Source organism: Canis aureus, chromosome 1, assembly GCF_053574225.1.
Source record: "Canis aureus isolate CA01 chromosome 1, VMU_Caureus_v.1.0, whole genome shotgun sequence".
Taxonomy (NCBI): domain Eukaryota; kingdom Metazoa; phylum Chordata; class Mammalia; order Carnivora; family Canidae; genus Canis; species Canis aureus.
In genome coordinates this window covers 102,656,247-102,680,559 of record NC_135611.1, presented here as the reverse complement: position 1 = coordinate 102,680,559, position 24,313 = coordinate 102,656,247, and the positions used below count along the sequence as shown (strand labels likewise).

Below are 24,313 nucleotides of genomic sequence, written 5' to 3'. Positions count from 1 at the left end.
AAGCCTTTGATTCCAAGCACTTTTATAAATTCCCATTGAGTCTTTAAAATAACTGTGGTATAGATGTAAGCCCCAAATAATTGTTAGCTATGATATGCCAGGCATAGGTCCAAATGTACCTGTAGATTTGTCTCTGAGAAACCTCACACTCCCATCAACAGGTATGCTCTGATCCCAGGATCAAAGATGAGAAGAGAGGCACAAAGAGGTGCTGTGATTTGCCTGTCTACCTTGCTAATACATGGCAACAATTATAGAAACGACAAAATGGATTTGAGTCCAAACACTAAGCCTGAATACTAGACAGGTCCCTTGGTTTTTCCATAAGGGAAAGAACATCATGGGGGAGGGGGGAAAGGAGCTAAAGAGAGTATCTGATACATTATATGCTATATCAAATATTAATTAAATAAATCTGTCCTCTTGGGTGAGTTTTCATTTTCTTATATCTTCATGCCTTCACAGGTCTGGTCTATTCTCTTCTAATTGGTTGTCTTGATCACTGGCACTAAGGTTCTAGGTCTTGAGTGAAGATAAGTGAAATGAATCAGAAATCTGGCCCTTCTCCATCCGGCTCTCCTTCCAGCTCTTCCTCCTGTTCTTCCTCTTGCTCTTCTTGCTCTTCTTCTTCTCCTTGTTATTTAATCTCATCCTTGATGTCCTCTGCCTCCTCCACCTCCCCTTTTGAAAATGGGGTCATGCTGTACATGGTCTATTTAAGCAAGGAGGAGCTACAAACATTCAAGCAGCTTTTAGTGGATGAGAGACCCAGACCTGGCTCTGTCCAGATCACCTGGGACCAGGTGAAGACTGCCAGATGGGGGGAGGTGGTTCATCTCTTAATGGAATACTTCCCTGGACGACTAGCTTGGGATGTGACTCATGACATCTTTGCCAAGATGAACCAGATGGAACTGTGTCTTCGGGTGCAAATGGAGCTAAATGGTGAGTAATAATCTAATATACAAAATGGGGATGGGTTTGAGTGTTAAAGAACTAAATACTTTACTGGCCACCCATGTTAGTCTCCTGAACAAGAAGGTAAATAGTAGAGTGTGATGATACCTCTGACCCCAAAAGGCAAAGACCATCATGTTAGCATGGTTTAAAAAACTTAACCAGATACTGCTTATCTGCTATCTCTATATAGTCTATCTTCATTAATTATGGATTCCATGTTTGAGAATCTGCCTATTCACTAAACCTTACTTGTAACTCCAAAATCAGTGATTGTGGCACTTTCATAGTCATTTATAGACATGAAGGGTAGAGAAAAATTGAACACAGATGTCCCCAGCTGCAATTTAACAAAGCAGTGCTCTGCCTTCTTAACTGTGCACTCATCCTATAAACAAGTGTCCTTTCCACGGTCTATTTGGTGCCACTTTTTTTTGTGTTTTTGTGTATCTTGTTGATGACATTGCTATTTAACCTGCCTCCAAGTGAAGTGGTGAAGGGCTGTTTAGTGTTGGAGGCACAAAAGAGCTATGCTGTGCCTTACAGGGAAAATATATGTGTTGGGTAGGCTTCATTCAGGCCTGACTTATAGTGCTGTTGATTGTGAGTTCAGTGTTCATGAATCAACAATATATAATGAATAAGATTTCTTTAAACGAAAACACACATGGACCATGGTTATGTATTGAAGATTTGAAAATGTAAGCAGAGGCTACAGGAACCTAACCCTGTATTCATGGGGGAGCAGAACTGGCTAATTGAATATTCACAGTAATTTTAGAGAACATAAATAACATGAGTAAGAAGAATCAATGATTACATGTGTATGTGTATACACATTATTTTCATATACATATAAATTTGCACATAAATAGATATATACATGTACACAGATATGTGCACATGCATAGATATTAAAGTCTGCATATATTTTACAAATATATATGCATGTGTGAGTTTGTATATATTGCTACCTCTGTGTCCGGATGAGCTATCAATTTGTATTATTGAATATTCAGTACATTCCTAAAAGAGCACCATTTTCTCACTTCCTAACATGATGGAGTCTAGACAATTTTCTTCTCCCTGGACTAAGGTGGTGAGAGAATGGGACTCTTGGATGGTGTGGCTGCTCCTATCCTGAAACAATCATCCCAGTGGAACAGTCTCCTTTCCTGTCTATTCCAGACATTCTACCCAGCCTGGAGCTAGAGGACTCAAACCCAAGAGAAATGCCAGTGAGTTTGGAGGAAGGAGAATCTGGTATGTGCTGGCATTGTGACAAAACCTGGAAGAAAGTGGGCTGTGGGTTGGGGTGAGAAGCTCAATTCCTGAGGCAAGGCAGATTATAAATTACTATGTCAGCATCTCTTTTATGAATCAGAATTTAAGAAAAAAAAGAGTTGTTGTGGATGTACCTAACTCAGAAGTCCAGCCACCAACCCAGCTGGCAGCATCAAGTGATATCAAGACATCACTTCTGTCCTTCTCCTGGCTCCCTTTTCTTCTGTAGGACTCAGTCTTGAGTGGTCTCCCCTGCCACACTGACCATCTTGACCACCAGCTACCCTACATATACATTGTACCTGCTTAGCATCATCAGCAGAAAGAGTATTTTGTCATTTCTCTAGCATTCGTCCTAGAACTGATTCAGCTGAATGAACTGAGGTCACAAGTTCAACAATGAATGAAATGATGGAGTGCTCTGGTTGGTTAAGACTGGCCCATGCATACTTCAAAGAGAGCTTGGTGGTAGGCCAGCCATAGTTCAATTTAAAAACCAAGGCCTAGGGCAGCCCCGGTGGCTTAGCGGTTTGGCACTGTCTTTGGCCCAGGGCGTGATCCTGGAGACCAGGGATCGAGTCCCATGTCGGGCTCCCTGCATGGAGCCTGCTTCTCCCTCTGCCTGTGTCTCCGCCTCTCTTTCTCTGTGTCTCTCTTGAATAAATAATAAATAAATAAAATCTTAAAAACAAGGCCTGGCAAGGGGTAGTTCGCCAAAGAATCACTGGAGTGCTATGCCAGAATGGGAATGGTTAGTAAGCAGGCAAATACAACAGATACCTCCTCTTCCCTGCTCTACCTCCTGGAACATCAAAAATTGGATTCTAGAAAGAACTCAAATTATGTTCATGTGAACTGAGTTTGCATTTCCCAGTCAGGTTGTGTGAAGAGATAAGGTCAAAAGGAGCCAAGAGCCCAAGGGCAACACTCAAATTTGTTGTGAAAGCACACAGGAAGTGGGATGTGGGATCCCCAGTTCCAGCCTTAGCACAGTTAGATTTCACCTGTTCAATAAATACTGGAGGGCTGATGGTTCTGACACCATAGTCTCAGCCAGAGTCATAAACCCCGCTTTATTTTGGAGATGGCAGGCTGGAGGCTTAGAGGTTCTATGACTTGCTTACCCTCATGAAGCTAATAAGTAAGTTGATCTTGAACTTGTAGTAAGCACCCTTCTACTTATCAGCTAGAGGTGGAGCAAATAAAGTTGGAGCCAGTCATCATGTCTAATTTGCAGTTTCCTGTTGAGGGGAGGGTGTAGTGGATCACAGGTTGAGATGAAGGTCATGACAGTTCCTTTTAACTCCCTACTCCATATCTCATGTGCTGACAGAATCCAATTTATTTAGGGGTAAAATTTACATGGCCCTAAGTGAAATACTTTTTTCCTAGGTTTCCTTAAAGTTGGGATTAACCATCTGATGGCTCTAGACCATCGGATATAAGTAGAAGTCTCCTGAGTGCTTCAGTTTGTACTGATGGAAGTAGACATGAGCTCTGAGCATGTCCCTCCTCCCCACTATTTCTGCTCTGAATACAAATATAACTTACTACGTAACAATAACATAACTACAACAACAATCTCCTATTCATGAGGCAATAAGCATAAAGAACAGACTTATAGAAATGTGTTAATTTTTACATGTCCCTCCCCATATTTCTTTTTTTTTTTTTAAGATTTTATTTATTTATTCATATGAGAGAGAGAGAGAGAGGCAGGCTCCACTCAGGGACCCCAATGCAGGACTCGATCCTGGGACTCCAGGATCCTACCCTGAGCTGAAGGCAGGCACCCAACCACCAAGCCACCCAGGCGTCCCTTTCCTCCCCATATTTCTTAAGTCAAAAGTAGACCTTCTCTGTTTAAACCACTTCAAAAAAAAACAAACAAACAAACAAAAAAAAAAACAAAAGAAATAAATAAATAAACCACTTCAAGCTGACTTCTCTGTTTACTCACAGCTTCTTAATTGGTGCAGAGCTGTCTGGAAAAGTGCATAATGCATGCAGGTGTGTCGTGGGGCCTAATGTAGACATCAGGGCTAGTTTTCCTTTTGTTTGACTGGTTCTTACAAATAACTCTGACACTGTACCCTGTATTTCTCCCACCTTGCTAATCTAGATAAAATACAGGAGTACAAACTGTATATGATAGATGAATATTCCATGATACGGAGCAAGACCACTTGGCCTGGGAACCATATGGACTTCTTCTACCAAGACATAGAGAGACACGAGAGATTCTTACCATGTATTTTTCTTCCCAAAAGACCTCAAGGTAGACAACCCAAGACTGTGGTCCTACAGGGAGTGTCTGGAGTTGGTAAATCAAGCTTGGCCGGAAAGGTGATGTTGGAGTGGGCAAAAAACAAGTTCTACAGCCACAAGTTCTGGTATGCTTTCTACTTCCATTGCCGGGAAGTGGCCCAGGTAGATGAGCAGAGCTTGTCAGAGCTGATTGCTCATAAATGGCCCAGGGCACAGGCTCTCATGTCCAAGATTATGTCCAAACCAGACCAACTTCTGCTCCTCTTTGATGGCTTTGAGGAAGTAACATTGACCCTCACGGATAGACCAACTGACCTGAGTGAGGACTGGAGCCAGAAATTGCCTGGGTCTGTCCTTCTGACCAGTTTGCTGAGCAAAATAATGCTTCCTGAGGCCACCCTACTGATCACCCTGAGGTTCACATCTTGGAGGAAACTTAAGCCCTTCCTAAAACATCCCTCTTTTATAACACTTACAGGGTTTAGTATGGTGGAAAAAGTCAAGTATTTCAGAACATATTTCAGAAACAAGAGGGAGGCTGATGAAGCCTTGAGTTTTGTCATGGGAAACACGATTCTCTTCTCCATGTGCCAGGTCCCTGTGATTTGCTGGATGGTGTGTTCTTGTCTGAGACAGCAGATGGAGAAAGGAGTAGATCTTGTGCAGGCGTATCCAAATGCCACAGCTGTATTCGTCCAGTATCTGTCTAGCTTATTTCCAACCAAGGCTGGAAGCCTTCCCAGTAACACTCACCAAGAACAACTGAGAGGTCTGTGTTACTTGGCTGCAGAAGGTATGTGGAACATGCGATGGGTGTTTGACATGAAAGACTTTGAGCAGGCCAAGCTGGATGAGACCGCTGTTGCTACTTTTCTCCATGTGAATATTTTTCGAAGGGTTGCAGGTGACAAAGACTACTATGCTTTTGCCGACTTGAGCTTCCAGGAGTTTTTTGCTGCCTTGTTGTATGTTCTCTGCTTCCCACAAAGACTAAGAAATTTCTGGGTGTTGGACCGTGTTCAAATCATATGCCTCATAGCATATCCTGGAAGAAAGAAAAACCATCTTGCTCAGATGGGGCTTTTCTTATTTGGCCTTTTAAATGAGAAATGCAGTTTAGCCGCAGAGAAGTCCTTCCGATGCAAGCTGTCCTTGGGTAATAAGAAGAAACTGCTGAAAGTTGCAGCCTTGCCATATGAATGTGGCCCACCAACCCTGCACCATGGCATCCCACAGCTATTCTACTGTCTGCATGAAATCCAGGAGGAGGCATTTGTGAGTCAGATCCTAAGTGATTGTCAGAAAGCTGCTTTGATCATCAGCAGGAACAAAGACATGCAAGCATCTGCTTTTTGTCTTAAACACTGTCGACATTTGCGGAATCTAGAACTGACTATTACCCTGACCATCACTCAACTGTATGCACTCAACCCGGATCCCCTCCAGTCCACTGAGTGAGTGCTTGCATCCCTCCTTGGGCAGCCTATCCTTCCCAGGAACCTTGTCTACCATTCCCCCAGGCATCCAGGATGGCCAGCTGTCCTGAGGTAGTCCCTTACAGAGAACACTTTCAGTTTTAAAACCAGGACGGGGGGTGCTCCTAGGATACAGAGTTTCATGCTAAAGCTGGGAGAATCCTAGAAAAGCAAAATGATTTGTTTACCTTCCTTATCTCTCTTCTGCATGCCCTCCCTTCCCTTAAATGAGGGGACCTTGCTTCACTTGTCACCCCCACTTCTGTGTATCACCAGCTTGTTAGTCTCTAGGGAAGTGCTGTCCAATGGGACTTGCTGTGATGGTGGAAATCCATTAGCTACGTGTGACTGCTGAACACTTGGGAATATGGTTAGTGTGACTGAGGCACTACATTTTAAACTTTATTTAACTTTAATTAATTTAAGTTTGGATAGCCACGTATAGCTGTGGTCACCATATTGGGCAGCACAACTCCAGGGGAGCTTTCCTTTCAGTGTAAAAACATCACTTCCATCTTTAATTAGGGGGAAAAAAACTGAAAACTACATGGCCTCATGAAGGGACTATTACATCTCCCTCCTTGTTTTCCTAACAAACATCTTGAAATCACCGTTTCTGTTCACTGTTTCTTCCCTGTTCCCCATTGTGATCTGAAGTGGGTGTTCTGGCTTCCTGGGCAAGAGTTTGGTCCAGCTCTTCCAGGGACCAAACTGTGTGTCTTTGGACAATTCCTAAATTTTCTGGGTCTCTGCTTCTTCATGAGTAAATAATTTTTAAAAAATAGTACATGCCCCACAAGGTTTTTATGAAGGTTAAATAAGACCATATGTATGACACACCAAACATGTCCCAGCCTTTAGTTCCTACCAATAAATATGGCTAGAATTACTATATTATTCCCACCACCCAACTGAAACTCTCTCAGAAGATCTATACTTAAATATAGTGGATGTACTTTTCTTAAGTGACAGTACTGACTACTCACTTTTTCAGACAGTTTTCATACTGGTTAATATTTGTTTAGCTTTTTCCCTGTGCCAGACACAGTGCCAGGTATGTTTACTTGATGCGAATTGTGGCTTTCAACATGGCTATTGGACACCACGAAGCACTGGAGGTCAGATAGATTCATAAGTTGTCCAAGGTCACACAGCTGGTTGAAGCTAACACTTAAACTGAAATGGGACCTCTGCTGGCTGTGATGAACAGCCAGAAAACTAGACTGACCCCTGGGATTGGAGGCATGGGAAAGAGCACACTTTTTTGCTACAAACTTAGAGTGCTCCCCTCATTCCTTCATTTCTCTGTATAAAGGAGCCACAATCTCTTCCAGCTGCATTTTTTTCCCCATGAAAGATGGCATAAGTCTTAAGCATGTTGATGGGTTGTTGTCAGGTTCCTTTGAAATGTCATACGTCAGTCTGATGTATGGCTATATAAATAAAGGGACCTCTTCTGAAGTTAGGCAACATCTCGGTTCTATGTGATGCGTCATCACATCAAACAATGCCCATCTTTCTCCAGCACATGTGAGTTTCTCCAGGGCAGAGGTAAGCAAACGCAGCTTGCTGTTCATTATTGTAAATAAATTTCAATCAGATCTCAGCCACGCTTGCTTGTGACATTGTTTCAACTGCTACCATACTGCTGTGGCCAAGTTGGGATATATCCACAAATTGTTTGATCTATGAAAGCTGAATATTTGCTAGCTGACCACTTACAGAAAAAAATTGCCTAGTGCTGTGCTAGGGTATGTTTTTAGAAAAGGAATTGCCAGATCACAAGGTGGACACATCACATCTTAACTTTGTATCACAGATAGCACCAAATTGCTCTCCAGGGATTCTTAGTATTTTATGGATGAGATGACTACATAGGACAGGCAATTCTATGTCTACTTCCAACTTATAAGAGCAGCTCCAAACAGCTCCACAACATCACATCTGACTGGCCCCTTTGCCCCCGAGTACTTTCAACTGGGGAGGAGAATGCATGCCAAGAGCTTGATATCTAACTTGCTATTATTACATATTGGTCTTCCCAACAAAGACCTCAAAAGTCTAACCATAATGTCTTGATCTAAATCTGAATTAATCCTAAAACTTAAAATTAGCAGAACTCTTAAAAGATGAGAAATTTCTTTTGTGTTGGTCAGTCTGTGTTGATAACTTCTGTGGCAGTTCTTGAAGAGAGTTGGTATGTTTAGCCCAGCTTTTTTGGAGCTATAATTGATGTATAACATTGTGTATTTTTAAGGAATACAATGTAGTGATTTTGTTTTAAGATTTTATTTATTTATTCAGAGAGAGAGAGAGAGGCAGAGTCACAGGCAGAGGGAGAAGCAGGCTCCATGCAGGGAGCCTGACGTGGGACTCGATCCCTGGTCTCCAGGATCACACCCCGGGCTGCAGGCGGCGCTAAACCGCTGCACCACCGGGGCTGCCCCAATGTAGTGATTTTATATATGTATACATTACAAAATGCTTACCATGATAAGGTAATTTAATATATCCATCACCTCACCTAGTTACAATCTGTGTGTCTGTGAGTGATGAGATCTTTTACTCTCAGTGACTTTCAGGTATAGTATTGTTATTGATAGTCATCCAGCTGGACATTACATCCCCAGAATCTATTCATCTATAACTGGAGGTTTGTATCCTTTGACCACCTGTATCCATTTCCCCCACTCCAAATGGAGTTGGTATTATTTTTATGTGTTTGCATTTAAAATGGGTGTGAAAAGCACATGGTTTTATTATATGGGATTTCATTTTAAACAAAAATAACATGCTAGCATAAGTATTCTGAAATTTTCCTTTTTATTCTATGTCTTAGAAATATTTTAATGCTTGTGTACACCTTCTTCAATGAGGTCTACTAAAGTCTTCTAAATATAGGTGTACTGGAGATTATGAAATCAGTTCTCCCTTCATATGCTTTTGAGTTATTTCCAACTATCTAATACAAATAGTATGAAACAAAAAAACTCATGGGAGTCTCTTGATGAGCCTCTTTGAAAAGATTGCACAGGGGAAAATCAGCAGGTGCTTCCCGAGTCAAATTATATCACATATTGGTCCAGCTGTGGATTTTTTTTTCCTGCACTCACTATGCCGAAGGAGATTAATTTTTCCCTTATTTTGCTTCTGTATAGAGTTTTTTATTTTTAATAACAATTTATAAGCAAAGACTAAAAATATAGGCTACAGATATAATTTAATCTCTTTCCCCATATAAATCCTAAGTGATTAAAACAATTTTCTTTCTTCCAAAGTCATAAGAAAATCTAGGTGTCCTTCCCAAAGGTCATAAGTCTTCCTGAATTAAAATGAGAAATCTTGCAGTAGTTCTCCTGGGCATTTTTTTTTTTCAATGGGGGAGTCTTACTGGATCATTGTGATCACAACCAGGGTCAGGAACACCAGCCCTGAGTTTCCAAGTGGATTTTCTCAAGTTTAATCTCTGATGACAAGCCATGTTCTCTTTTCTCCCTTGCACACAGACCAGGAAGCAGCAATCAGTGTTTTCTCTGGTGGCAAGACTTCTGCTCCGTGGTTAGGACCCATGAGAATTTGGAAGTCCTGGCTGTGACAAACACTGTTATGGAAGCTGATTCAGTGAAGGTCCTTTCTGCGGCTCTGAGACATCCTGGGTGTAAACTGCAAAAACTAATGTGCGAATAAAACAGACACTGGTTGGAAAGGATTCTGTGGAAATAGTCTATTTCCCATCCCGTTTTTCTACCCCCCTCTCTGCTCATGTACACTTGCAGAAAGCATCCATGTTTATCATTTCCCCTCCTTCTAGTCTTATTGAGAAAGAATAGATAAACATTACTGTGTATGTATAAGGTGTTATAGCATCATGACTTGATATACATATATTGCAAAATGATCACCTCAGTAACTTTAGCTAATATTCATCATCTCCTAGAGCTACCAAATGTTTGTCTTCCCTGTGGTGAGAAAGATCTACTCTCTTGGCAACTTTCAAATACACCATCCAGCCATGTTGACTGCAGTCCTCAGGCTATGCATCACATCCCCAGTACTTTTGCATCTTTTTTTTTTTTTTTTTTTTACTTTACTTTTGCATCTTCTACCTGGAAGCATGTACCTCTTGACCACCCTCACCCGATTCCCATCTCCTACCTCTGATGACAAACAAAACAAAAAAACCTGATCTATTTTTCTGAGTTTGTGGGTGTTTTTTGTTTGTTTTTTTTTTTTTTTTTTTTTTTTTTTTGTAGATTCCACATATTAGGGAGATCATTTTTCCAAAGAGGACATACAGGGATGCCTGGGTGGCTCAGCAGTTGAGCATCTGCCTTTGGCCCAAGGTGTGATCCTGGAGTCCCCGGATCGAGTCCCACATCGGGCTCCCTGCATGGAGCCTGCTTCTCCCTCTGCCTGTGTCTCTGCCTCTCTGTCTCTCTCATGAATAAATTAATAAAATCTTAAAAAAAAAAAAAAACCAGAGGACATACAAATGGAGTAGGTTTCCCCATTTCATGGATGAACAAACTAGAACAAACTGGATATGCACTTAAAATACAGATTTTAACTGAACATCTTGGCTCTAGAGTCTGTTCTTAAAGCCACTCCACTATACTCTCGCTCCCTGTGGATTTTAAGATCCAGAAACCCAATAACCAAAATTCCTTGAAATAGCACACCAGACATCATGTGGCCCCCTAGCCAGTGTCTGACCTATTTTTTTCTCCTGTTATTATGGTGACTGTTATTAGCTCCCACTTGTTGGGTGACTATTGTACATCAAGCACTATGCAGAGCCAGTTATAGGTGTCCTGTACATTAATTCCCACACCCATCTTAAGGAGAAGGCATCATGCTTTCTCGTGGACTCGGAACTGATTTTTGGAAGGTAAGTGACCTACGTTAAGTCACCCAACTGGGGAGGCCAGGCTGAGCTGAGAACCCATTTTAGACCTCACAGAAAGGCTCTCATGTATTCAAAGATTAATCGAATCTAGAACTGATTAGCAAATAGGCAGATAGTGGTCAAAAGATACGAACTTCCAGGTAGAAGGTGAGTAAGTTCTGGGGATCTAATATGCAGCATTGGGACTGTAGTCAACAATACTATATGGTATACTCCAAAGTTGCTGAGAGTCCGTCTTCAGTGTTTCCATCACAAAAAATGATAATTTTGTAATGGGGTGAAGGTGTTACCCAATGCCTAGGCAGTAATCATTTTGCAATATATTGGAGTATCAAATCAACATGTCGTACACCTTAAACTTAGATGTTGTTATGTGTCAATCACATCTCAGTAAAGCTGGAGGACTAATTAGCCACTTTGTGGCAATGGTTTCATGGGTATATGCATATGTCCAAACTCACCAAGTTGTGATCATTAAAATGATAGATGCATTTATTGATATCTTATTTATACCTCGATCAAGCTGTTTTTGAAAAAAGAACTTATTGGCTGATGAGATCTTATCGTAACGAGGCACTGCTTACCTCTCTAGCTTTAGACGTGTGAATACTTCCATGTTGAATGAAGACTTACTCCAAGTTTTGATGGAAAACTGGTATCTGAGATGCTTGGAAATACAAGGCACAGAAGTGAGGTGTGAGGCCATGGAGTTTCTGTGCACAGCCTTAAAATACCCACAGTGCTATCTCCAGTGTCTGAGGTAAGATGGGCCTGAGATTGAGAAAAGATCCTGGCAACCAGACTGTTCTTTCAGAGGTAGGATTACATGTGCAGTCTGCCTGTTATCTTTTTTTTTTTTTTTTTGGTCTCATTATTGTTCATTTTATATGGCTTTTTTTAAGGTGTTAAATGTGATGATTTGATGTACATACACATTGAGAAATAATCATCACCATCAAGCTAATGAACACATATACCACCTCACGTAGTTGCCATTTATGGGGAGGAACACTTAAGACCCACTCTCTTGGCAAATTTATATATTTATATATATACTACAGTATTGTCAACCACAGCCACCAAACTGTACATCAGTTCCCCAGAATTCATGCATCTTACAACTGGAAGACCATCCTCTCACCATTTCCCCCACATTCCTGCCCTTGGCAACCACCATTCTACTCCCTGGTTCTAAATATCACCTTTTCATGCTCTACAACTTGTTTGGTTTCTTTTTAAATATTTTATTTATTTGTGAGAGACAGAGAGAGAGGGGCAGAGACACAGAGGAGAAGCAGGCTCCATGCAGGAAGCCCGATGTGGGACTGTATCCTGGGACTCCAGGATCACACCCTGAGCTGAAGGCAGGTTCCAAACCGCTGCCACCCAGGGATTTCCTTCATGCTCTACAATTTGGCTGTGTCCTAGATGTGTCTGAGATAGAGAAACTAGAGCCTCGATGGTGACCTTGACCTACCTCACACCGGCTCACAAGAAGCGATTGCTAAGAATGCAGGAGTTTGTGAGCCGATTGTCAAACAGCATTATTGAAAAGTTAAATTGTACAGACTTAAATAAACCATATGAGAAAACAAAATCTGATAGATTATATATATATATATATATATATATATATATATATATATATATATTTAACACCTGTGTCTCCCATATCTGCTGTGTCCTGGTTTTCTTTTTTTTTTTTTTTTAATATATATATATATATATATATATTTTATTGGAGTTCAATTTGCCAACATATAGCATAATGCCCAGTGCTCATCCTATCAAGTGCCCCCCTCAGTGCCTGATACTCAGTCACCGCATCCCTCTGCCCACCTCCCCTTCCAGTACCCCTTGTTTGTTTCCCAAAGTTAGGAGTCTCTCATGTTCTGTCACCCTCTCTGATATTTCCCACTCATTTTCTCTCCTTTTCCCTTTATTCACTTTCACTATTTTTTATATTCCCCAAATGAATGAAACCATATAATGTTTGTCCTTCTCCAATTGACTTCCTAATTTATTTTGATGCCAGGGGTGCAGCAAACTTTTTCTATGAAGGGCCAGATAAGAATTTTCAGCTCTGTGGGCTATTCAGTCTTTGTCGTGACTTTTCAATTCTGCCATTATATGGCTAAATTTTCCATCAGTATGTAAATGAACATATGTGGCTGTGTTCCGATAAAACTGTATTAATTTATTGAGCACCCACTAATAATACAACTTATTAATATCTATTATTAATAATTAAGAAATATACAATTTGTTAATAACTCTACTGTATAATTTGCTGATTTAAAAATATATATTTTATTATTTATTTGAGAGAGAGACAGAGACAGAGCACAGTGGGGGAGAGGAAGAGGAAGAAGCAGGCTCCCCATTGTGTAGGGAGCCTGATGCAGAACTCAATCCCAGGACCCTGGGATCATGACCTGAGCCAAAGGCAGATACTTAGCCAACTGAGCCACTCGGGTGCCCCTAATTTGCTGATTTTTATTATGAGCATTGGGATTTGAATTTCATTTAATTTTCATGTGCTACAAAATATTCTTCTGATTTTTTTAACCATTTAAAACTTTTTTAAAGATTTTATTTATTTACTCAGGAGAAACACAAAGAGACAGAAGCAGAGACAGAGGCAGAGCGAGAAACAGGCTCCATGCAGGGAGCCAGATGTGAGACTCAATCCCAGGACCGCGGGATCACACCCTGAGCCAAAGGCAGACGCTCAACCTCTGAGCCACCCAGGCATCCCCATTTAAAACATTTTTAAAATTCTTAGTTCACAGGTTATACAAAACCAGGTGCCAAACAGACTTGGCCCACAGCTATAGTTTGCCAACTTCCATCGTGTGTTCCTATAGTTGTTGCATTGGTGAGGTGCAGTGCTTCTGCTGTGCATTCAACAACCTCACATCATAAATCAACCACCGGAGGAGGATTCACACTAGACATTGGCAAACACTGCACATCAGGGCATTCTTCTCCAGAGTCCATAAACATTTACCAGCACCCAAGTGCTTAGCATCCCCAAAGGACTTTCCGTGGGTTCCGTTGTGGCAACAAAACTTGCGCAGCCTCTTGTTCCTGCCAGCTCTGCTCCTTCACATGGGTCAGAGCTGAGTGGAGCCTGGAAGGTTCAAGTGGCCAGACCTGGAGGTGGAGCAACATGGTAGTTGGCTAAAGGTCAACTTCAGATGGAAACCTAACTTGACAAGACAATAGCTGTGACATGTGACTGAAATCTCAGTTCTTTGTCATGAAGATTGCTTGGCAGATAAATGTAAAATGAAGTTATATTTATTTCAAGGGCTGAATTGAGTTCTTGGTTCATAGTTAGAGCCCAGTTGTAAACCCATGCCAGTTGGTCATTGATACTATTGATACTTTGGGACTAAGATGCTGAATTTGATGCAAGATTACCAGCTGGAGAAGATGGAAATCTCCCCTGGAGTCATTCTTGTGTGAAGAACAAGGATGTTGGGACAGTAGATGGGATCTATGTGGCTACACGGGTACCATTTTCCCCAGGAGCTCAGGCTCGGCATTTTTATGTGGCCTCCATAGGTTGGAAGACTGCGCAGTTACCCCTAAAAGTTGGGTTGAACTTGCCAGGGATCTTGGAAGTAACAGACACTTGAAGACACTAATGCTGAGAAGTAGCTGCCTGGAGACATTTGGGGCATATTACCTGTCACTGGCCCAACTGGAAAGGCTGTTGTAAGTCTTGTTGTTGTTGTTGTTGTTATCATGACTTTGTTTGTTTGGTGAACTGAGTGCTTCTGGGAGGAGAGCAATAATGGAGGAAAGTGTGCCAACTTAAGTCTTGTGGCTGGTATGATTACCTAGATGGGTCCATGGAATACAATGAGCCCAATGCATCTGTCCTCCAGCTGATGACCTAGAACCTCACCAACAGTTTTCTTTCCTCATAGGTTGTAATTGATCCCTGCCCCACCCCTCACGATAGCCAGCTTAAAAGAGCATCACACAGTTTTGCATTGATTTGAATTTCACATAAGTGGCCTTAGCTAGTTCTTTTTCTGATCAACTAACATTTTCCTACTTAGTTGGTTCAGAAGCCCATTCCTTTTCACTGATGAATGATCACAGTTGTATGAATATGCAACAATGTAAGTATCCATCCTACCTGCCACTGAGGTTTAGGCTGTCTATACGCACACACATGCACGCAGCCACATGCTGTGATGAACACTCCAATAGTGGGATCTCTGAGTATAGAGAGCACCCATCTTCCATTTTACCAGCTTGTGGCCAGCATATTTTAAAAAATATTTTATTTATTTATTCACGAGACATAGAGAAAGAAAGAGAGAGGCAGAGACACAGGTAGGGGAGAAGCAGGCTCCATGCAGGGAGCCCGATGCAGGACTTGATCCTGGGACTCCAGGATCACGTCCTGGACCAAAGGCAGGTGCCAAACCACTGAGCCACCCAGGGATCCCCAGTGGCCAGCATCTTTGCACCAGTTTGCAGTCCCACCAACGGGTGGATACCAATTCCCATAACTCTGAGTCCCCATCTGGGCGTTGTTACTGGCCGTATTCTCACTACTCTTTTTGCCAGTCTACTGAACAGGTGATGGTATCTCATTATTTTATTTTATTATTTTTTTTTAATTTTTATTTATTTATGATAGTTACAGAGAGAGAGAGAGAGAGGCAGAGACACAGGCAGAGGGAGAAGCAGGCTCCATGCGCCGGGAGCCCGATGTGGGATTCGATCCCGGGTCTCCAGGATCGCGCCGTGGGCCAAAGGCAGGCGCCAAACCGCTGCGCCACCCAGGGATCCCGGTATCTCATTATTTTAAAGTGTATTTTCTTCATTACTAGGAAAATGTTTTCATGACCTTACTATTCATTTTGGTTTCTCCACTATAAATGCCTGTTCCTGTCTTTAATGCATCTTTTTAATAGATATCTATAGATAGATAATTTGAGTCTTTATTAAGCTTGTGAAAGGCTATCTTTCTTGGGCCACCCAGATGTCTGTTATATATTCTTTAGCCTTTGGTGGTCTCTTTCCTTCTAACCCCTATAACTGTCTTCTTGACCCACATCTTCTCCACTCCCCTAGCCTCACAGGAAGACTGCTACTTTCTTCTTTAGGACTTGGAAGCCCTAAGAGATGATAACAAGGGTGTGATGAGGCTTTGACACTGAAAAAGAAATCCCAGATGGCAATGTTCATCTCTCAGTATGAAACAAAGAAAATCTGGTCATGGGCATGAATTTAAATGCATCCCATCTGTGTGTTTCTGTCCACCAGATTGGAGAATTGTGGCCTCACGGTGCTTTCCTGTAAAAGTCTTATGTCTTCCCTCATGAGTAATAAGATGCTGACCCATCTGAGCTTGGCAGAGAATGCCTTGAAGGACGAAGGAGCAAAACAGCTTTGTAGTGCCTTACAGCATCCTATGTGTCCTCTACAGAGGCTGGTGTGAGTTCCAAAATGCCCTCTTCTTGGGGGCTCCCCAGAGTAGAATAGAGTGAGGAAACCTACTGTATGTGCATATGTGTGTGTGCGTGCATGTACACTGATCTCTATTATGAATTCTTTATTTTTTTAAAAGATTTATTTATTCATGAGAGACACAGAGAGGCAGAGACACAGGCATAGGGAGAAGCAGGCTCCATGCAGGGAGCCCAATGTGGGACTCGATCCTGGATCCTGGGGTCATGCCCTGAGCCTAAGGCAGAAAGCAGATGGCAGACGCTCAACCACTGAGCAACCCAGGCATCCCTATTATGAATTCTTTTTTTTTTTTTATTTATGATAGTCACAGAGAGAGAGAGAGAGAGAGAGGCAGAGACACAGGCAGAGGGAGAAGCAGGCTCCATGCACTGGGAGCCTGATGTGGGATTCGATCCTGGGTCTCCAGGATCGCGCCCTGGGCCAAAGGCAGGCGCCAAACCACTGCGCCACCCAGGGATCCCCCTATTATGAATTCTTTAAATGGTTTCCCTTAGGCGTCAGGATGTGTGATATTATGATTTATAACATAAATATGTATTTGGTCTTCCTGTTTCTGGCACAGAGCTCCCTAAACCCTTGGAAATACCTAAGTGGTGAGAGCTATAAAGGTGTTTTTGTTATGTTAATGAGGTGACTTTTGGAAAGCACCCAAGATTGGGTGCTTGTAGCCCCAAGAACCAGCTTTGGGATTAAAGGGTTAGAAGTGTAAGTCCTTCCCCCTAACTTCTGGGAAGGAGACAGGGGCTGAAGATGGAGCCAATCACCCATAATCAATGATTTAATTAATCATACCTGTGTAATGAAGCTACCTATAAACTCCGAAGGACAGTATTTGAGAGCTTTTGGATGGGTAAACACATAAAGATGCAGGGAGAGCAGCTCATGTGGAGAGGACTTGGAAATTCTGTGTCTTCTCCCCATACTTGGCTCTATGCATCTTTCATCTGTTGTTCCTGAGTTCTATCCTTTTATAATAAAATGGTGAAGAGTAAATGGGTTTCCTGAGTTCTGCGAGCCACTCTAGCAAATTAATGGAATCCAAGGAGGGGGTCATGAAAACCTGACTGGTGATTGGCTTCCTGGGTTGGAGGAGGCACTGGAAGCTCCAGGTTATAGAAGCACAGCCGGAGCTTGCAGCTAGTGTCTAAGGGGAGTGAGGTGGGAGGAGTCTTGTAGGACTGAGCCCTTAACCTGCACAATCTGATGATCTGTAGGTATCAGTAGAATTGAGTTGAATTCTCAGATCCTATTGGTGTCTGAGAATTGTTTCTTAGTGTGGGGGACCACCCCATTTATGATGAAACTGGTCTCAGAGCACAAATGTAAGGTGCTTTTATCTATCATTAACAGAAAATAAACTCAGATGGTTTTAAACCATAAAGTTGCTGACTCATAAAACCAGAAATGAGAAAGTGGCACAAAATATCCCCTGAAGAGAAGAAATGTGTGGGAAATATCAGAAAGGGAGACAGAACATAAAGACTCCTAACTCTGGGAAACGAACTAGGGGTGATGGAAGGGGAGGGGGGTGAATGGGTGACAGGCACTGAGGGGGGCACTTTACAGGATGAGCACTGGGTGTTATTCTGTATATTGGTAAATTGAACACCAATAAAAAATAAATTTATTATTAAAAAAAGTCCCCTGAACCCATTATACTTTTAGCTTCCCAAAGTTAAGCAGGAAGTGGTCCAGGTGCTTTGGAAAACAGTCTAGCTGCTCCTTAAAAGGTTAAATGTAGACCTAACATATAAATCAGCAATTCCACTGCTAGATACATACACAACAGAAATAAAAACACTCTCACTAGAAAGTTGCACACAGATGTTCATGGCGGCATTATTTATAACAGCCAAAAAATTGGAAATACATCAAGTGTTGATAAACTGATGCATGAATGAAGAATGTGTGGTGTATCCATATGATGGAATATTATTCAACCATAGAAAGAGTCAATATATTGATACACACTACAATATGGATGAACCTTGAAAATATTATGGTAAATGAAAGACACCGTTTTTTTTTTTTTTAGATCTGTTTGAGATCCTGATTTCAGTTCCTTTGGATTAATATCCAAAACCAGATAGTGGTTGCTGGAGTTGGGGGTGGGCTGAGGAACAAAATTGGGAATTAGAAGAATACAGGGTTTTCATTTTGGGGGTGATGAAAATGTCCTAAAATTGTGGCAAATGTGCACCTCTGTAAATATACTAAAAGACATTGATTTGTACAATCTAAATGGACAAATGATAGGGTATGTTAGTAATATCTCTAACCCTGTTATGCCAAAAAAAAGGGGGGGGGCAGGAAAGGAGTAAAAATCTAAGGGTTTTTGGTTGGTTTTCTTGACACATGTTTCTTTGCAGGCTAAGAAACTGTGCCCTCACCTCGGACTGCTGTCAAGACATGGCCTCTGCTCTGGGTAAAAATAAAAATTTAAGAAGCCTGGACCTTGGCTTTAATAGCCTGAAGGATGATGGAGTTACTCTGCTCTTTGAGGCCCTCAAGAAGTCTGAGTCTGGCCTCCAGATCCTGGAGTAAGTTACTCATGCTCCTCTTGCAACAATGGTCTGTAAAATTCTCTGAGCAGAATATGGGAAAGGATTTTTGCACTTCCAGGTTTTTCCCTCCATTTAGTTGGAGGACTGGATAGTTTCAGTGCAGTGGTTCAGAAAGTGGTTCCTCAGATTGGGAACTTCTTTCTCCCAGGAGTTGTTAGAGATGCAAATTACTGCAGTGTTTGCCTTTCTATGTCTAGCTTATTTCATTCAGCATAATGCCCTCAAGATGCATTTATGATGTCACAAATGGCAGGATTTCCTTCTTTCTTACAACTGGATAATATTCCATTGTGTGTAAATACGTTTTCTTTATCCATTCATCTGCTGTGGGCATGAAAGCTGTTTCTGTGTGGTAGCTATGGGGGTAATGCTGTGGGGAATAAGAGTGCAGGTGTCTCTTGGAGATCCTGGTTCCAGTTCCTTGTATGGGGACACAAAGGTGGTGCTGCTGGGTCATGTGGTGCTCTAGGGGTGAGCCCACAGACCACTCAACCTGCATGTCCAGGTAGCTCCCATGTATGCTGCACTTGAGGACTACAGTTCTAGGGAAGAGTCTTCCATTCAGTAAAAGACAGAAGAGTTTATTTGTTGGCTATGGAATGATGACTGAGATAGCTGGTCTTCTGAAATAGATGTTTGTACTTAGGGATTCTTTTTTACATATAATTTTCTTCTTCTTCTCCTAAATGGTCTCTATGCCAACATGTATGCTAGCCAGCAATTTGAGAAGCATCATCCTATTTTTAATTCATATTATGGTTTCATTGAGTATTTGGGAAAGATTTGGAAACAGCTCTGGATGTTGTGGATCCAACATGTGTGGATGAAATGGTTTTGCCTCTTTTCTGCCCACATTTTCTCCTCTCTATTAGTATAATCTGGGTTTGAAGTCTAGGTAATTAAAATCATTGCTTTATGTTACATCTCTAATTTCTTAGGATTAGTCTTGATAATGGACTTAATTTTTGTTGATAATTAGCTAGTCCAAGGAAATTTAGTGTTCATTATAATCCATGGTTGGTTTGTTTGTTTGTTTGTTTGTTTGTTTGTTTGTTTGTTTGTTTGTTTTTTAAGGCACCTGGCTGACTCAGTCAGTTAAGCACCCAAATCTTGATTTCAGCTCAGGTCATGATCTCAGAGTCATGAGATCAAGCCCCATGTCAGGCTCCATGCTGGGTATGGAGCCTGCTTGAGATTCTCTCTCCCTCTCCATCTGTCCCTCCTTACATGCTCTCTCTCTCTAAAAAATATCTTTAAAAAAGAATTTTTATTTTAAATAATCTCTACACTCAACATGGGGCTCAAACCCATAACCCTGAGATCAAGAGTCACATACTCTACCAGTTGCGCCAGCTAGGAGCCCGAGCTCCTAATTCTTTTTCTCCAGAAATTTAATCTTGGCTTTAAACATTGATTTATCTCTTAGACTGAGCAAAATATATTTTCAAGAATTAAACAAATTTCCAGATGAGAATTTATGTAGTGTTCTGAAAGCCTTTGCATGTGTGAGACTACTTTTTTTAAATCTACTTTCACAGATGAGCAGCAACTTGGCTGAGTATAAAATTCATGGACCACCCCATCCCAAACTTCTTAATCTAAAAATCCCCTAGATTTAATTCTGTGGCATTAATATCTTTATTTTTCCCAAGAAGAACCCAGACTTCTATTGCTTATTCTCTTCATTAAAAAAAAGTCCTCACATACCTGTGAGTCTTATTTATAATTAGAATTATTTTAGAACAACTCTCCTTCTATTGTTGAAAGGAAATTATTTATGTCACTGTAACCAAGGTTAAGGAATGTTTTGGTTGGTGCACTAAGGGAGCACCAGATGCCTCCCTGATGAAAACAGCATCGGTATTTTATAAACCAATGCAAAGCTGAATGCATGCCCTTGTACTTTTGGCTTGAACAGCAGTTTCCAGCTTGTCATTTATCAGCTAGTGGAAGTTCACAGGGCAGGGGAGGCAAGCCATCAGAAAGAAAACAGAGGATGCACAGGTAGGAGACATAGGGCCCCCCATGGCTCTCTGTCCTGTCTCTTTTGCCTTGCTCCAGGGGAGATTCTACTCTTCATTCAAAATTGGGACCCTGGGAGGCCTGGGTGGCTCAGCGGTTTGGCGCCTGCCTTTGGCCTAGGGCGTGATCCTGGAGACCTGGGATCGGGTCCTGTGTCAGGCTCCCTGCATGAAGCTTCTCTCTGCCTGTGTCTCTGCCTCTGTCTTTCATGAATAAATAAATAAAATCTTTTTAAAAAATGGGACCCTGAGGCTCAGTCAGTTAAGCATCTGCCTTCAGCTCAGATCATGATCCCAGGGTCCTGGGATCAAGCCCCCCATCAGGCTCCCTGCTCAGTGGGGAGTCTGCTTTTTCCTCTCCCTCTGCCCCTCCCCCTGCTTGTGCTCTGGCTCTCTCTCTCAAATAAAAAAATTTTTAAAAATGGGACCCAAGGGCAGCCCCGATGGCCCAGCCTTTTGGCACTGCCTTCAGTCCAGGGTATGATCCTACAGTTCCGGGATTGAGTCCCATGTCAGGCTCCCCGCATGGAGCCTGCTTCTCCCTCTGCCTGTGTCTCTGCCTCTGTGTGTGTGTGTGTGTGTGTCTGTCATGAATAAATAAATAAAATCTTTAAAAATAAAAAAATAAAAATGGGACCCCCAAATCACCCCCTTTCTGCACCTTTTGCTCACCTACACAGTACTACTTCTTTTATGCCTGTTCTAAATTTATGATAGGCATCCCTTCTATGATGCAGCTCCTTTCTAGAACTTCCTCTCCAGCTTTGCCATAAACACTGTGGGGGCAGAGGGATCTATTTATGGAGGAACCAGAATGCTGGCACACTGAAATAGTGAAACCATGCTCTTCAAATACATTTATTTGGGGACTTGCCTCCTCCCCTATCCCCAATCGACTATGAGTACCAGGAAGCCAGAGATGCTGTCTTCCTCAGTGTTGTGTCAACAATGCCCAGGGCAGTGCCTGGTACACAGGTGGTGCTAAATAAATAGTGTTTGAATGAACAAAGCTAATCCACTGTGACAATCCGTTTCTGAAAGAGGTTATATATCTCATAACTTCTTAGAGTTAGGACCTACAGCCTACCCTGGACAGTCGCCTGAAATGACACAAAGAATCCGATGCACACATAGCAGGTTCTTAAAAACATGTTTAGAATAAAATGCCTCATTCCAGTGGGTACGATTTCTGGGGTTAGGATTGGCTGAGCTCTCCGGTGTGGGGCATGGTGACTTGTCTCCTGTCTGCTTCCACCCTGCAGGCTGGAAAGGTGCCTATTCACCTCTCTCTGCTGCCAGGCTATGGCTTCCATGCTCCTCCACAACCAGAGCCTGAGGTACCTAGATGTGAGCAAGAATGACATTGGGCTCAGGGGCATATTGCTCCTGCGGGAGGCCTTCCAGCAGCACAAGTGGAAAAAGAAGGTTGTTTTGTAAGTTTCTACTGGATTCCCATGCAGAAACAGCAGCCCAAGCAAGGCTTTTTGTAAAGAGGGAGACTCTAGACCCAAAAAGCAAGTGCAGATATTGCTAATGTCCATCTCTCATTTCCTGAGGACTTATACTCACCTTAATGTGACTGATCATACCCCTAGGCCCTGCCTGTGCCTAATGGGAAAACTGACCTAGAGTCTCCCATCTGATTTTAACTTCTTTCAATCCTTCACCTTCTACCCCGGTTCTAACTGATTAATCACCACTTACCGGCTGTATGACTGTGAACAAGTTCTCTTACCTTGTTGAGTCTGTTTCCCCATCTGTGAAATGGGATGGCAGCTTCCTCCATGGAGGTGTTATGAGGATAGAAGGAAGTTTGTCTGTGAGGACGTGGCACAGTGCCTGACACCACGATGTCCTTGGTCAGCAGTGGGTTCTGGGTGGAGGTTGTAATATGAATTTCTTTATAAAATTTCTGAAGGTCAGAAATCTGGGAGCAGCTTGGCTGGCTCTAGTTCATGGTCTCTCCTGAGGCAGACCAGAGAGAATGCCTCAGACCTGAGGCAGAGAATGGCCACTCATCAGATGAACCACCAACTAGAGTTTGACGGAGACTAGATCGGTTTCGATGCTGAAACCATGTGGCTGTTGGCAGGTCACCCCAATGCTCCCTGTAGAGCTGCTTATGACAGAGCACCTGGCTTTCTCCAAGAGAGAGAGAGAGAACCCAAAAAAGACTCCCTAGTCTTTGATTACTTCGTGTAGAAAGTGGCATCTACCACTTTTGCCTTACTCTCTTGGTCACGTAGACCAACCATAGTGAGGGAGAAGACTCCACCAGAATATGAGTAACAGGGCACAGAATCACTGGGCTGGTTGAGGCTTCATACCACACTCAGTAAGTGGTTGAACTGCAGCCCTCGGACTCCATCTGTGACTCCCAGGAGCAGCACCATTGATCTCAGTCTGCTGTATGGGACCAGAGTAGTCTCCAGGGTGGGGAATTTCTGTCCTCGAGGTTCTACATAATTCTCTAGAACCTCAGAAGAAAACCAAACATGAGAGAACAAAACCTAACTCTTACTATTCACAGGGAGACGAAACAGAATTATGCCCCAGACATGGTGATGAGGCTGGAGGGCCCAGCTGTGAAGAATGAAAGCCTGAGGATCATACAAGACTGGAGTGCTGACTGCTGGGATGAAGCAAGATGGATGGAGTGATCTGGTGCCCCCCTGGCTGTTTTATTCCTTGGGAAATGTTGGCGTATTGTGGACCATTCTCAGTCTGGAATGGCCCAGTTGGTTCTGGAAAATGGTTGGGGCATGACCTCTAAGCATCTCTCTGAGATGTTGAGGCCATGTGTTAGGTGCAGATTAGTTATTGAGTTGGGAGCGCCAGCCCATCTCCATCCCTGGCTTCCAGATATCTCTGAATCTGTCATGCTAATATTGTCTCTGGGAAATATCTGACTGGCCTATGAAGATATTGGAATAATTTAATTAAAAATGTATACATGAATGCAATCTGAAAACTTTTCAAGTGTTATTTATTTACCTGTAGACTAGTATATCAAACTGTTTAGAAGGAAGGATCTCAGGGGCACCAGGCTGGCTCCATTGGTGGAATATGCAACTCATGATCTCAGGGTTGTGGGTTTGAGCCCCATGTTGGGTGTAGAGATTACTAAAATCTTAAAAAAAAAAAAAAAAAAAAGAACTCTGTTCCTTGTCTGAAAAATGTGTCCAGGGGACATTTCCAAGGAAGATACTACAGCAAGAAATGGAAAAGGAAAAGCACCTCATTTTTTTAAAAGATTTTATTTACTTCCTGAGGGAGAGAGAGTGCACTTGAGGGAAAGAATCTGAAGCAAGCTCTGTGCTGAGTGCAAAGCCTGACGGG

At 42.3% G+C, this 24,313-nt stretch overlaps 1 protein-coding gene across 1 annotated transcript; it reads left to right on the top strand.

Moving 5' to 3' along the window:
* The first annotated feature begins 656 nt into the window (after nucleotides 1–656).
* Nucleotides 657–23,920, top strand: NLRP8 (NLR family pyrin domain containing 8). The gene is made up of 10 exons (XM_077875002.1): nucleotides 657–945; nucleotides 2,146–2,220; nucleotides 4,364–5,963; nucleotides 9,491–9,661; nucleotides 11,483–11,650; nucleotides 14,461–14,613; nucleotides 16,183–16,353; nucleotides 18,759–18,929; nucleotides 22,237–22,407; nucleotides 23,505–23,920. The coding sequence occupies exons 1-10, from the start codon at nucleotides 657–659 to the stop codon at nucleotides 23,632–23,634; spliced, it is 3,099 nt and encodes a 1,032-aa protein (XP_077731128.1). The 3' UTR covers nucleotides 23,635–23,920.
* The last annotated feature ends 393 nt before the right edge of the window (nucleotides 23,921–24,313 follow it).

Coding starts and splice junctions, on each gene's coding strand:
- NLRP8 (XM_077875002.1), top strand. CDS start 657: ATGTCCTCTGCCTCCTCCACCTCCCCTTTTGAAAATGGGGTCATGCTG. Junction 2,221..4,363: donor TTTGGAGGAAGGAGAATCTG/GTATGTGCTGGC, acceptor TTGCTAATCTAG/ATAAAATACAGGAGTACAAA. Junction 14,614..16,182: donor GCCCAACTGGAAAGGCTGTT/GTAAGTCTTGTT, acceptor TCTGTCCACCAG/ATTGGAGAATTGTGGCCTCA.